This window comes from Python bivittatus, unplaced genomic scaffold, assembly GCF_059951505.1.
Source record: "Python bivittatus isolate LINGU-HERP-01145 unplaced genomic scaffold, Pbiv_v1 ctg000580_np1212, whole genome shotgun sequence".
NCBI classification, from domain to species: Eukaryota; Metazoa; Chordata; class Lepidosauria; order Squamata; family Pythonidae; genus Python; species Python bivittatus.
Window position 1 is genome coordinate 21,351,930 of NW_028277087.1, and position 13,709 is coordinate 21,365,638.

Consider the following 13,709-nt stretch of genomic DNA (forward strand, 5'->3'; position numbering starts at 1 on the left):
CATGAGATTAACTGTGAGAGTATTGGAATCAGTACATTGATAGAAAAAATTACTCTCTGCTTCTCTTTGCCTTAATTTAGTCCCACTCCCCTACAGACATAGCAGCAAACAAAATGGAATGAATCTGGGTGCTACATACAGATAAAATCCAATAGTTGAACACTGGGATATCATTCTCCCATTGAAATCAGCCTTGGCAGTTTGATATAGCTGGGAGAAGCTGCTATTGGTTCCCTACTTTAGGGAGATAAGGATGACCAAGGCTCAGAGGTGCTGCTTTTGGGTAATAGTAACAGTCCTTTGGGACAGCTTCCTGGTGGGCATCAGGTTAGCTCCATCTTGGCTGGGTTTACAGATTGACTTGGTGTAGGTACTTTGTATTCTATGTCTATTTGATTGGATTGTGGATGTTTTAATTGTGTTTTTTCATTGTGTATTGTATATTTTATCTTTGGGACTTGGTGAAAGTCCTTGAGTTGGGGGTGGTCTATAAATGAAAGAGTGAGCGAGAGAGATTTGAACTTGATCTCCCTAGCACACATTGGGCTGAATATAGCTTTACAATGAATAGACTTCTGTACATGCTACAGGATCATTGGTGTTTGATACAAGGCCTCACCAAAGTGCTTTGTCCATTGCTGTGATTTTAAATTCAGTGTAACATGGACCAAATTAGTTTCAGTTTGCCATATTCAAGTTTTCCTTGGGGCCCTGAACTGAATTTTCCATTCATGGGATTTTGGTCTCCAGAGTAATTTGTACAGTAGCAAACTAGATCCATTCTGCAAATGTGCCCAAACCATCTCACCTGCCATTTTGGGATGTTATACTTATTAAACAGACTAAAATAGTTCAGGAAAATACAGAAATGCCTATGTCTGGTGAGTAGAACTTTAATATTCAGAATAGGGAACTAATTAGATTGATTCTTCATTTACATAGAAAGACTGTTTACACTTTGATCATAAAAGCAATTTGCCAGTTGAACTAATTACCCAAAGAGACAGTGGGCTCCCTTTTGCTGGATATATTCAAGCAGTGATTGGACAGGCATCTATCAAAGTTATTTAATTTAAATTTCTGCACTGAACAAAGGGCTGGATTTGATAGCCCTTCTATGAGTCTGTGACATAACAATGTACATGACTAAGATTTTGAATCAGCTAGATTTAACCTATCTCTACAGATATAGATTCCTTGCTGTTGATGTACTTAATAATTTAGAGAAACTTAGCATAAACTAGAAGTGAGTGAGATGGGCAGGGACTAAATTTGAAATATAAATAAATAAATGTGCATCAGATTCATTTGAAGCCCAAATCATGAAGTAGACAGGGGTAATAGGCTTTCATTTGCACTGGATTTAATCTTGCCTTCTTCTCCTCCCCACTATGGTGTTCTACATAAATCACAAGAGTTTTTTTGTTTTTTGACAAGATTGCCATAGTGCCCCAGAATGCAGTGGTCTGTTGCTCTGGAGAAACACAGAGGTTTGTTTTGTTTTGTTTTGTTTTTCCTTTTTCAATTCTTTATTATATATATTTTAAAGAATATAAGAACTAAGTAACACACACACAAAAAAGTCAAGCACAGATGCCAAAATATGGGTGGATAAACAACAAATCTGAAATATCATAAAACGAATGTATTCCCATACATCATTAGAAATTTATAACATTATAAGATATTTCTTATCCATTTTTTAGTCAAAATCCATATATCTCTGTTGAGCTTTAAACTAAAAAACACCTGGGTAACGTTGTGGCGCAGCGGCTTAATGATGCTGAAAGTTGCCGGCCAGAAATGGCTGACGCTTCAGCGGTTCGAGTCCAGCCTTCGCGTTAAACAGGGTGAGCTCCTGTTTCCTCCCCAGTTCCTGTCAACCCAACAGGTCGAAAACTCACGTGAGTAGATAAATGGGTACTCTCACTCTGGTGGGAGGAAAAATGCTGGCACCGCCTTGGAAAAAGAAGCCGAGAGCAGTTGCCGGTAAAACGCGAAAACCGCACTCACCCGAAAAGGGTGCAAAGCAATGGAAACCCTGCCTCCTGCGCACACCAGCTGGGCTCTGCTCTAGGAAGGAGGCTCTGGCAAACCACTTCCGAAACACCTTGCCTTGAAAACTGCAAAGGACTCGGCCAAGCAGTCACTGCAGAGTCAGTAATGACTGAGCACAGTTTAAAAAAAAAAAAAAAGTTGTCCAAATCATTAAGAGAGACCATAAGTAGTAAATAATGCGTTTCACTAATACTACAAATCATTGTGCGGCACAATTCCATGTACAAGATTGTAATCCAAGAATGGTTTCCAATTTGAATTATATTCTGAGCAGATTTATTTTTTTTAAAGCAAAGTTATTTTAGACATTGAGGTATACTCCCACAGTTTAGTTAGCCATTCCTCCAAAAGGGAAATCAAAGGTCTTTTCCAATAAGGTATATAAAGTCTTTGCAGCCATTAACATATACAATGCCTATTTGATGTATTTTGGAGAGATATATGCTTTGGAAAATTTAGTAAAAAGTATCTCCAGTTGCAATGGAATTGCAACTTTCAAAACCTGCTCAATTCTACAGTGAATCCGTTAAGTTTTATATGCCATCACATATGAAAGAAGGATCCAGCCTTCTTGCAGCATTTCCAACATTGTTTGGGAAAATAATTATTCACTTTCACAATCAAGACTGAAGTGGTATGCCAATGGTAAAACACCTTAACTTAAAAACACCTCTCTGAGGGTAAAATTTGAAGTAAATTTGAAATTCTTCTTCCCACTGTTGCATCTGTATCATTATATTCGTATTTTGTATCCATTGAATCATGCAATCTCTAACTTGTTCAGATTCACTAATCTGAATCTAATCTCTAACTTGTTCAGATTCACTAATAATTTATAAATCATACCAAGCAAATGGTCAATAATACATGTTACAAGAGTTTCAAATTTGGTCAAACTTCTCAATACTTCCCCCCCCACACTTTTTTTTTTTTTTGGTAACTCTTTTGCTGCCACACTGCTTATTTGAAGGTACTGAAACTAATTAAATATAAAAAAGCATTGCATAGTAAGAGATGCAGGGGATTTTATCTTTTCCCGTGCTCAATAAAATCTTATAATCTAGTATTGCATAAACTCGTATAGGCTACTTCTATGTGTGTCGATCCAGATATATCTGTGCAGCCCTTTTGGAAGACCTGATCCTTCTAAAGCAGAGTGAGTTTGAAGCTTCACAGAGCAGGGTTCCTCAACCTTGGCAACCTTGGCACCCAGCAAGGCTGGCTGGGGAATTCTGGGAGTTGAAGTCCACCCGTCTTAAAGTTGCCAAGGTTGAAGAACCCTGTCATAGAGAACCCAGATTGGAACAGAGCAATATAAGTGTAGATGTAACCATCTTGGGAAAAATTATTTCAGTTGTCTCAGACCACCGTGGAATCCACATTTCAGGCAAACCCAGTGCTCATCCCTAGTGAATAGCTCCTTATTAAGTGCTAGTGACACTCCCTATTTAAATGTGCTGCATGGAGGAGAGATGAATCAACTAAATTTGCCTCCCCTTCCCCCTTACTCCAGCAGAGTGACTACAGATGGAGTTGTGTCTTTGGATAGGCAGAAAGCACATCACTGAAAGCACATATACATTTATTAAAAACAACAATAAACAAGTATCTAAATTTGTTAAACTTCATCACCTGTGAATAAGATGGAGAATTATTGTTGGTTTGGTACAGAATCTTCTGGCTTCATGGATATTCTAACTATTGCTCTGGACAGAGTTGTCTTGCTCCTGAAAGAGCTTGTTAACAATCTGGGGCTTCTGCTGGACTCACATCTATTGCTAGAGCCACAAGTGGCAGCCATGCCCAGGAGAACTTTTGGCCAGTCCACCAGTTATAGCCATTCCTGGATTACAAAGCAGTGAAGATGGCGGGTGACTCATGCCCTTATCATCTCTCAGTTAGACTACTGCAATTTGCTCCTTGAGGATGATCCAGAAGCTACAGCTGTGCAGAACATAGCTGCTTGCCTGCTGACCAGCACTAGCCAGTTCAATAGAATAACACCTATTCTGTGAGAGCTGCATTGGCTTTGAGTTAGCTTCTGGATCCATCTCAAGGTGCTGGATGTTACCTGTAAAGCCCTATCTAGCTTGGGCCCATACTACCTGCAGAACTCTCTCTCCAGGTAGAACCTGGCTGCTTTACATGGTCTTACTGGCAGAGGATGTTATAGGTACCTGCCCCTAGAGAAAACAGGAGGTTGGGACCCCCAAAATAAATAACATTCTTAATGGCAACTCCATAACTTTGGAGCAGCTAATCCACAGAAGTCTGATCAGTTCCCACTCCTAATATTTTAGAAGCCACTTAAAATTGTCTTCTTTGGTCAGGAATATTTTAGCTGATGGCAGCAACAGAAACAGTTTTATGGTTTTAATGTAAGATTGATTTTATGGATATTTGAATTTATGCACATTGTAAATGCCTAGAGTTACTCAAGTAGGTAGCATACACATTTCAGTAAGTAAGCAAATAAATAACAACAAAATATGATGAAGCCATTTTGCACCAACTAAAGTTTAGATTTTGATTTCAGTTTTCCGTATCACAGAATATACATTACAGAAACTGTTGCAAGAATGTCTTAATACTGCTGGCTGTTCTCCCAGCGGAGCTCCAACCTTTTCTTTGTGCACAACAGACTCCTTCTGGTCCTTTTGCAAAGAAGGTGATCTAACCAAACAATGAGACATGTAACGTCAGCCAAATGTAATCATTAATCTGTAAAGCTAGGCAGACTTGAGCTGACTTTTTGAGTATGAAGCTCCCTAAATCTCCATCTAAGTGCAGAGGTATACCATCTGAGGCCTGAGAACTGCATGCAACCCCCAGAAATTTGGGTGAGCCTCAGAAAGACTTCCAAAAGTTATAGCCAAGTACTTTGTAAGCTGACACAAATGGACAGTGATTAAATACATAACTGCAGAGTAATCACATAAATTATAATTCATTTTAATTAAATGTAGTGCACACAAACCACAATTCAACTTGGTATGCCACTCAAAAGTCAACATGGTTCTTGACCCAGTAAAAATCATGCAGCCCTGCCTTAGAGGAAGGACAGAACCCACACCAGAATATTTCAACAGATAAATATTGGAAGACAGAAATGTATAAGATAAGAGCCTTGCTTTGTAACTACCTATCATATCTCATCAACATAGTAAGATATTAGAGTCTTCCCTTCTTTTTTCCTTTTTTTTTTTTTTTTTGTACTTCTTAATTAAAAAAAAGAGTCATCCATTCAGGTGGGGAAAAAAAGAAAAAGAATGTAGCAAGAGTTACTCCAGACATAATTAAAACATACCCAATGGGGAAGAGTCATTAACTGACTCAGGACCTTAAAGAGGGTACAGTCAATGCAGGGCCTGCAATGCAAGTGTTACATGTTCCTAGCAATGACAGTCGCCCAGAGTCATTGGGAGTCAGGCAGCCTATAAATTGTATAAATAAATAAACAAACCTTCCAGATGGTCTTTAAAGACAGCCCCACATAAAGCACATGCATCGTATGCAGTAGTCTAAATGGGTGGTGATGATAGCATGGATCCTTCTCACAGGGTCATCTTGTCTCAGGAAAACCACAGCCTCCACTTGCCGCTCTAGCAGGAGCTGTGCACAGACCTTCTCCCTTAACAGTACCTTATGCTCACTGAGTAATCACTGCAGCCTAAAGAGAATCATGGTACACAAACACAACTCTAACTTGCTAGGGTTCAAGTATCTGCCAGCTGGTGGTCTCTTCCTGATCCTAGTGAGCCCCTTTCTAGCCAAAGAGTGAGAATAATGCTAGCTAGGCTATGTAAGCTGAAGGTTAGCTTTGTGCAATTGTGATGGAATGGAATTATGAAGGCCAAGCTCAGGGAGATAAACATTTTGATTGATGCCAGGCCTAGCCCAAGGAACTCCAAGAGACAATGCCAATTCAGTCCAGCTATGTTTATTAGCTACAACCTCTAGCAAGAATCTTCCCAGACTAAAACCCCAGTTCCCAAAGTCCTCCAGCCACAACAGTGTGAATTCCTCAGGGAGGTGCCAGTCTCATCCTCTTGTTCCTCCCACGCAGTTCTGGTGAGCTAAGAAAATGTTTATCTCCCTGAGCTTGGCCTTCATAATTCCATTCCATCACAGCAATACTTTTAATCCACAGTGTCCTCAGGATGGCAAAAAGAATTGTTACTCAAGGATCGCATGCTGGGAAAACATTCCTAACTGTAATCAAAGCCTAAATTCATGGAGTTATTCTTCTTTTCACTATTATCTTTGTTTCTCCCAGTTCCCTAGTTATCTTACTTCTGCGTGACTTGGGGACATGTCTAAGGGCATGTGAGTAAATAGTACAGTACTCTATATATCTCCATGTGTGGTTTTCCCCAAAGTAATATGCTTCAGTTGTGTTGAACAATAACTGTCAGAATTCCCACCCAGTGTGGGAATTTCTAGCTGATACTAGAAATAAAATATGGTTTTGTTGTCAGTTTACAGTCATATATATACTGTTTGTTCACTGTCAAAATGAAAATGTGCTAATGACCATCACAGTTAGATCTCTATAATAAGGACCTGATAAATCATGATCAATGGAATACAACTATGTTGTAGGATAGAATACTCATGTTCAGAAGCAGCATCATGCCCTATTTTTCAGTATTTAGGCTATGAGTGTTTTTGCCTATTTACCCAAACTCAAGAGCAAGAGATAAGTTTGGGGAAATCTCTAGCTTGCAAATGGACCAAAAAGAAGAAAAGGAAAAAACCACCAGCAAAATGCTCATTTCCCTTCACTGAAAACTTGTTGGCTTCCCAGAAGCATCTAACAAGTGAGTTAAAAACAAAAAGTTGCTGGGCTTAGTCAGATCCAGAATCACCTCATGAAGTTTGGGTATTTTTTTTGACAATTTTCTACATAGTATCTGTTCAGCCAATCTGATCTCTGTCGCAATCCCTGCCCTCTGGAGTGAGGTTCCCCCCAAGATCTGAATGGCCCCCACCCAGCTGGTGTTTCAAAGGGCCTTGAAGATCTGGCTCCTCATCCGAGCCTTGGTGAGGGTGAGTGAAGCCTCCTTTTGATCCAGCTTGGGTTTTTTTTTCCCCCACTTGGTTTGTCTTCCTGCCATCTTTACCCTTCTTATTATTTCTTGTCGTTTTTAATGTCTTGCTTTAATGTCTTAAGTCATTTGTAAACTGCCCAGAGTTGCTGGGAGTTAGGCAGTATGTAAATCTAATACATAATAATAACTTTTTTCTCTTCTTCTCCTTCTTTTACAGTTACTGTGACAGTTGGAGGCAGACAACATTTGCTTGGACTTTATGACACTGCAGGACAGGTAATACATCTCCAATTTATTTATTTATTATTGTTTTTCATGCCATCACTTTTCAGACATGAATAATGAAGGTATTTTTCTTTCCCTTTGACATTCCAAAATAGACATTTTTCATTTCTGTAATATTATAGAAATATATACAATTCTACAAAACCATCATATAATTGCCACCGTACACATATAAAACCAGATACGATAAATGATTAGAGCAAATCCAGTTTTCCCAATCTCAAAGATATTGCAGGTTTCTCTTGGCATAAAACTTTGACTAGGTCATCCTGTTATATCATTAAAAACAATTATCTCAGTGTTGCAGATTATTTTATTTTATCATGCTAGCTTTGTTTCTGACCTTTTAAAAATGATTCCAATTTTTGCCTCTTAGAATGGTAGCAACGTGAAAATTTGAATCATTTATAGTTAGGAAACCAAAGGTCCAATCTTGTGGCTTATACTGACAACTAGTGCCACCTTCTGTTTAATTTAAGAGACTGTATCTAAAGCTAAAGATGTTTCTCTGAACATCTTGAAGAGCTTTGAAGCATCTTCAAATGCACTGAAGTCTTCCTACTTTTCCTTTCACATGTTTGTATAAAAAGTGGATTTCCAGCAATCACTGCAACCAAGACCAAATAACAAAATAGGCTGAATAATTTGATAGCAATTCTGAATTTCATCCTGTATATTTTTTTGCTTTCACAGGAGGACTACAATCAACTAAGACCCCTCTCATACCCCAACACAGATGTGTTTTTGATCTGTTTCTCTGTGGTAAACCCTGCCTCTTACCACAATGTCCAAGAGGAATGGGTGCCAGAATTGAAAGTCTGCATGCCACATGTGCCTTATGTTCTAATAGGAACACAGGTAAATGACAAAAAAGAATCAGAGGAAATGTCTATCAGTAGTAGGCCATGGAAGTCTGTAAAACACAAACAAGTCTGGAAGTGTGGATGGTTGAGGAAACTTTCCTACAATGAATTGTGTTTCATCACAAAAGGATTCAAAGACTTCCAAAACTGAAAGGAGTGTGTAGGTTTGTCTCATTTTCGTCTACTTCTGTGATTTCAGATATACTGAAAATGAGGCACCTAAATTTCTGTAGAATTCAGTATGGAAGCAATAACATCTCACCTATGAGATGCTCAAATAGCTCTGAGCATTTTGCTACTGATGTTTATTGTTTGGGAATTAGAGATAGAGCACAATGATCCTTAAGTTTTGTGTTTGTCTGTATACTTCCAGATCGACCTTCGAGATGACCCCAAAACCTTGGCTCGGTTACTATATATGAAAGAGAAGCCCCTGACTTATGAACATGGCATCAAATTGGCTAAAGAGGTACTGTTTTTCCTCAACAACCATAGACAGTAGTTAGATTGGTATGACCAGAGCTAAGCCAAAGGCCTTTCTGCTTTTCTCAGAGCTAAGCAGACCAGAGATTTTATTCAATCATCATTGCCCCCTAAGAAATACAAAACAATAGATATCTCTAAGGGCATTGTATTTTCAGATCTTGCTTTTCTTTAATTCATTCCATATTATAATTTACTTTCACTACCTAAAGATTTTACTATGCTGGCCCTTAATAAGCCTTCCCAAAACTGGTAGCCTTCAGAAATAAGTCCCAGCATTTCTAACCACTTTGGTCAATAGCTGTACTACCTGGAATTGGGTTATTGTTATCTCAATGCATCTGGAGGGTACCACGTTCAGAAAAGCTTCCTTACGTTTAGCATTGGCGTCTCACTTATTTTAATTATGAGAATAGCCCAGTCATGTTGCCATTATTTTAGACTTGGTTTCCAGCTTGATAGATGCACAAATGTTAATTATTTTACTTTTTTACATTTCTTCCATTGAAGAAACTAATGGAATCAGTTCAGAAACAGTGGGCCAGTTGGGGCAGCACCACAAACTAGGAGAGACACTTAAAATAAAATGCCTATATTTTAAACTGTAAATTGTATGGTAGCCTAAGAATTACTCTTCTGTTTTTGCCATGACCCCTATAGAAGACATCCTCAGAGGATAGGGAGGAGGCAGGGAAGCCTTGGAGAGTGAACCTGGACTCAAGAGGACAAATGGGGAAGAACAGGCTCCTGTTGCTAGAGTATCTGCCTGTATTCTCAGATGCAGTGGAGGATTCTGTCCTATTGCCCATGGTTAAGTAAAATTCAGTAGTCTGATCAATCCTTTATCCTGGCCACAAAATGGTTTGGGCCCACTCTTCTTTTTAAGCTAAGCCTTTCTTACATCAATAAAAATGCTTCATGCCTATATCTAAAGAGAAACATAAATATAGTTGGGACTCAGCATTGAAGAGCAGTGTACATCTTAATTACATTTTGATGGGGAATAGGAACAAAAAGGGCTAACTCCTTCATGTCTTGCTTTTGGGCTTCCCAGAGGCATTTGGTACAGGATGCTGGACTAAATGGACCTTCAGTCTGATCCAGCAGGGTGTCTTCTTCTGCTTTACTTCTCATCATCAACATTCCTGCCTCTTTCTCTTTCATTCAAGATTGGAGCCCAGTGCTACTTAGAGTGCTCAGCTTTGACCCAGAAAGGCCTGAAAGCAGTCTTTGATGAAGCAATCCTCACAATCTTCAGCCCCAAGAGAAAGAAGAAACTCTGTGCCAAGTGTTGCAGCTGCTGTTCAGTTCTATGATGCCTGGAGATCAGTGGACCAGTGCTGCCAGTTAGAAGTCCAAACCTGCACAGAGGGACATGACCAGAAAAAAAGCTACTTTATAAAGTGGTTCCTCCTAATCTGTGATTCCTCTCAAATGCAACTTTGTAGACTTTTCATGCCTTGCTCATTTTTTCTAATCCCTGTGCATCTGTGTATACAAGTTCATGTCGAGATAACTTCCCCCTGTTTAGCCAGCAGATAAGGGGGGGGGGGGGGACTTAAGAAATTCTTGATGTAGTCAGTATCCATAATGCACTTGGAAGGAAAAAAGTATCTAAGGATCCTAATCCTACAACAGAGCCAAGAAGAACCAGATTTGTTATTAGCAACCCACAGCAAGAAATTAGTAAATTCCAGTATGAATATGCAATCATGATTGAACTTGAAGGACACAAAATGGTATTTAGACGTTTTTTAGGAGCTGACCATGTTAATACATGTAGAAGACCCGGGTCAATTCAATCTTTCCAAACTGAACGCAAACCAATGCTTTTGAAATAGATGGCATTGAATTCAAAGTCATTCATGTACTATATTTGTCTTCTGTTTATAAACTAAGCATAATCCAAAGAAATACTGTCAGGATGAATTGTCAGGTTGCCACTGAATGTATGGGAATCCTTTTCTTCCTAAACGAAATCTGAAGCCCTCAAGCTGTGTATTTTTCAAAATCATTTGGAAATGGTAATTACCATTACCATGAGGGGTCAGATGGGGTGCAGAGAAGAATGTGCATATGTCCTACCCACAAATCTAGTCCTCTTTTCCCAGAATTTATTTTTTATTCCAGCATATGCAGCCCACAAAAATTCCTAACTGCTCTTTCAACAGTATAGATGCTCTCAACTCAAGTTCAGTTCCTGATTACTAATTTTCTTGACAAGATGGGAGTGGTTGGCCATTGTTTTTTTCTGAGATGCTTTTTTAAAAAAAATTCCTAGGGTAGTTTATAGGCCTGGTATTATTCCTTGGTGGTCTTCCATCCAAGTATTGACTAAGCATGTACCTGTTTAGCTTCTGAGCCCAGACAAGTTAGGACAGGTGAGGTCACCTGCTGGAGATGCTATTTGCACAATCCAAGATCAAAAGGCAGCTTGAGGACAGAATACAAAAAAATCCTGAGACAGTCAGTACATGCATCTCATACACATGGATGTGTACTCACACACAGACATACACCTTTATTCCTACCTCTTTCCCCAACCTGGAAAAATTAGTTTAAACCACCAAAATGTTTACTGAATGCAGGACTTTTAGAAGGAGCAGCAGCATGGTAGAAGCAATGTTTGCTTCAGGTTTTGGGATGAGTCATATGCAAAATGGCTTCCAAAGCCCTCTTTTTTTAGTAGCTCCACCTCTTTCTCATCCTGCTGTTGCCTCTTGATCAACTCTGTCTCTGTATTGTCGAAGGCTTTCACGGCCGGCATACGATGGTTGGTGTGGGTCTTCCGGGCTGTGTGGCCGTGTTCTGGAAGTTTTGTTTCCTAACGTGCTGGCGAAACGTTAGGAAACAAAACTTCCAGAACACGGCCACACAGCCCGGAAGACCCACACCAGCCAACTCTGCCTCTCTTGATCCAATCCAGTTGGCAATAATCTATGCAGATGTAAAATGATTTCAATCTATGGCCCTCCTCTGGTGGTCTTTGGAATTGCTCCCTTACCCAGGGAGGCCAGGTTTGGCTAGCTAACAGCTTCATCAGGTTAGATGCTATATGATAGAAAGCACTGCACATTTCTGCCCTTTCCCTCTATCAGACCTAAGTAGCTATAAACATATAACTTAGAAAGTGTTCACCAGGAAGCCACTTGTGATTACGGAAAATTGGTTGTCATTCCAATTCTCACCCAGCTAGGAAACCATCAGAAATTACCTATTATAACCAAAAGGCTTTTGTTGTTGTAAATGCTTTCTTTGCAAATGTTTTCTACAATTTATGTCATTTATACATGATTCTTAAGAGAAACCTTTTAAAATATATTTTTGTGTGTGTGCTTTGTTAATATAGATATAGATATAAAATAGGGACTTTTGTAGTTAATTTAGAGAAGATTGCTTGCTTGGAACTCTCATGCTAGTTATGAGTCCTATATGATACGTTCATGTTCACAACATGACCTTAATAGTGGAGAAGTCAGTATCCATGCTACCAATTCTACACAAGCACAGAAGTAGGCTAAGTAATGCTATACAATAGATAAGTAATGTATAAGGAAATCCTTAGCTCAGATCTCACCCACCATCACCTAACTCAGCTTTGGTAAAGCACATTTCTGTTCACTCAAGCAAAATTAGGTTCTAGTCCACCTGGGGGAGTAGGTACTCAACAGAAATTCAAGTTTTCAGCAGGGAAAAACAAAGTCTAAGCAAAATAATACTTAGGTTTTAGTAAAGCACAGTCTAAGCACAACAGAGCCCACCGGATTGTAAGGTAGGACTGTGATTGCCATCAAGACCAATCACTGACCATTTGGATTCAGCTGATAGAAGATGAAGTCCAGCACCTTCTGGAAGGCCATGTATCACTCATCTCTGCCGTAAGTCCTACTCTAAATAAACTGTGTAGTTTCCTCATAACATAGCTTGAGGAACATTAACTCAAGATTAATGTTCATTTAGCCACAAGCAAGGCTAAACATCTTTAAGGTAGATAGCACTGATTTTAATGAATTGACAATCAGCATTGACTCAGATATAGAAGAGAAACTCTGTACTTCTGAAGCATCTAAAATAGGGTCCGGGGAAGTTCTGGCTGGCATCCTTGGAGTTTGCAGAGTAGAAATATGGGAAATTTCATTTAGCTTGCAGTTGAATGCAAACTGGTCCAACTTTGCATTCTCAAAGCAACAAATGAGCTGAAATTTAGTTATTTAGCAGTGCTATTTTATACTACAGTTGTCAATAGAAAAATAATGTATTACTAGAGAAATCTTTAAAAATGCATATTATTCATTAAGATAGCATACAAACTTTAATTTTGTATAAAAATATATATGCCACTGTTACAGACGCTGCTCCCAGGTTCGGCTTATGGTCACTCACTCACACACTCACAGCCTGTTGAGGCACGCGGATCTTGTCAGCCCCCCTTGCTTTCTACCTGGGTTTTCCAGATAGGTGCGGCTGGAGCAGACAGACACACAGCCCTGGTCAACAGCAGGGAAATAATTGGGGATACACACAAACCACTTCCAACTGAACACTGGGGCACGAAAGGTTCTTTGTAATACACGGAGACCCAGTGAATTTAAAGTAACAGCAAAACTTTACTGGTTGCAAGGTATATTTGCTCTTCCTCATACACACACACACACTTACCCACGCCCTTCCCAACTAGGCTGCCAGGCACTAGCTAGAGGGAGGAAGCCGCCAAGTCTGGATGACTCAGATGACCAAGAAGACTCAGATGACTCAGACGACTCAGAGTGGGCGGGCTTTGGGACCCCTTTTATCCCCAAAAGTACAAGTTGATGGGATTGGGGCGAGGGCCTCCATGTGTTCAGGCCCAACCTCCTCTTTCTGGTTCAGGTCATGTGCTCAGGCCCAACTTCCTCTTTCTGGTTCAGGTCCTTTGTTTTTCCTTAACGACTTGCTTCCTTCTTATCTACCTCCCCGAAGGGATCCCATA

At 39.6% G+C, this 13,709-nt stretch overlaps 1 protein-coding gene across 3 annotated transcripts in view; it reads left to right on the forward strand.

Moving 5' to 3' along the window:
- Positions 1–12,059, forward strand: part of RHOJ (ras homolog family member J) — a 60,756-nt gene extending 48,697 nt beyond the window's left edge. Inside the window, exons 3-9 of one of the 3 annotated variants that reach the window (XR_015797665.1) lie at positions 1,438–1,490; positions 6,335–6,384; positions 7,327–7,385; positions 8,088–8,252; positions 8,631–8,726; positions 9,910–11,490; positions 11,627–12,059. Coding sequence is in view for 2 of the 3 variants with exons in the window: in XM_088149740.1 (XP_088005866.1) it covers positions 1,438–1,490; positions 6,335–6,384; positions 7,327–7,385; positions 8,088–8,252; positions 8,631–8,726; positions 9,910–10,056 (570 nt within the window). In the remaining variant the exon portion in view is untranslated. Of the gene's footprint in view, positions 1–1,437; positions 1,491–6,334; positions 6,385–7,326; positions 7,386–8,087; positions 8,253–8,630; positions 8,727–9,909 lie in introns of all 3 variants that reach the window. The other 2 variants (XM_088149740.1, XM_007436037.4) reach the window with 2 other exon arrangements.
- Positions 12,060–13,709: the final 1,650 nt, after the last annotated feature.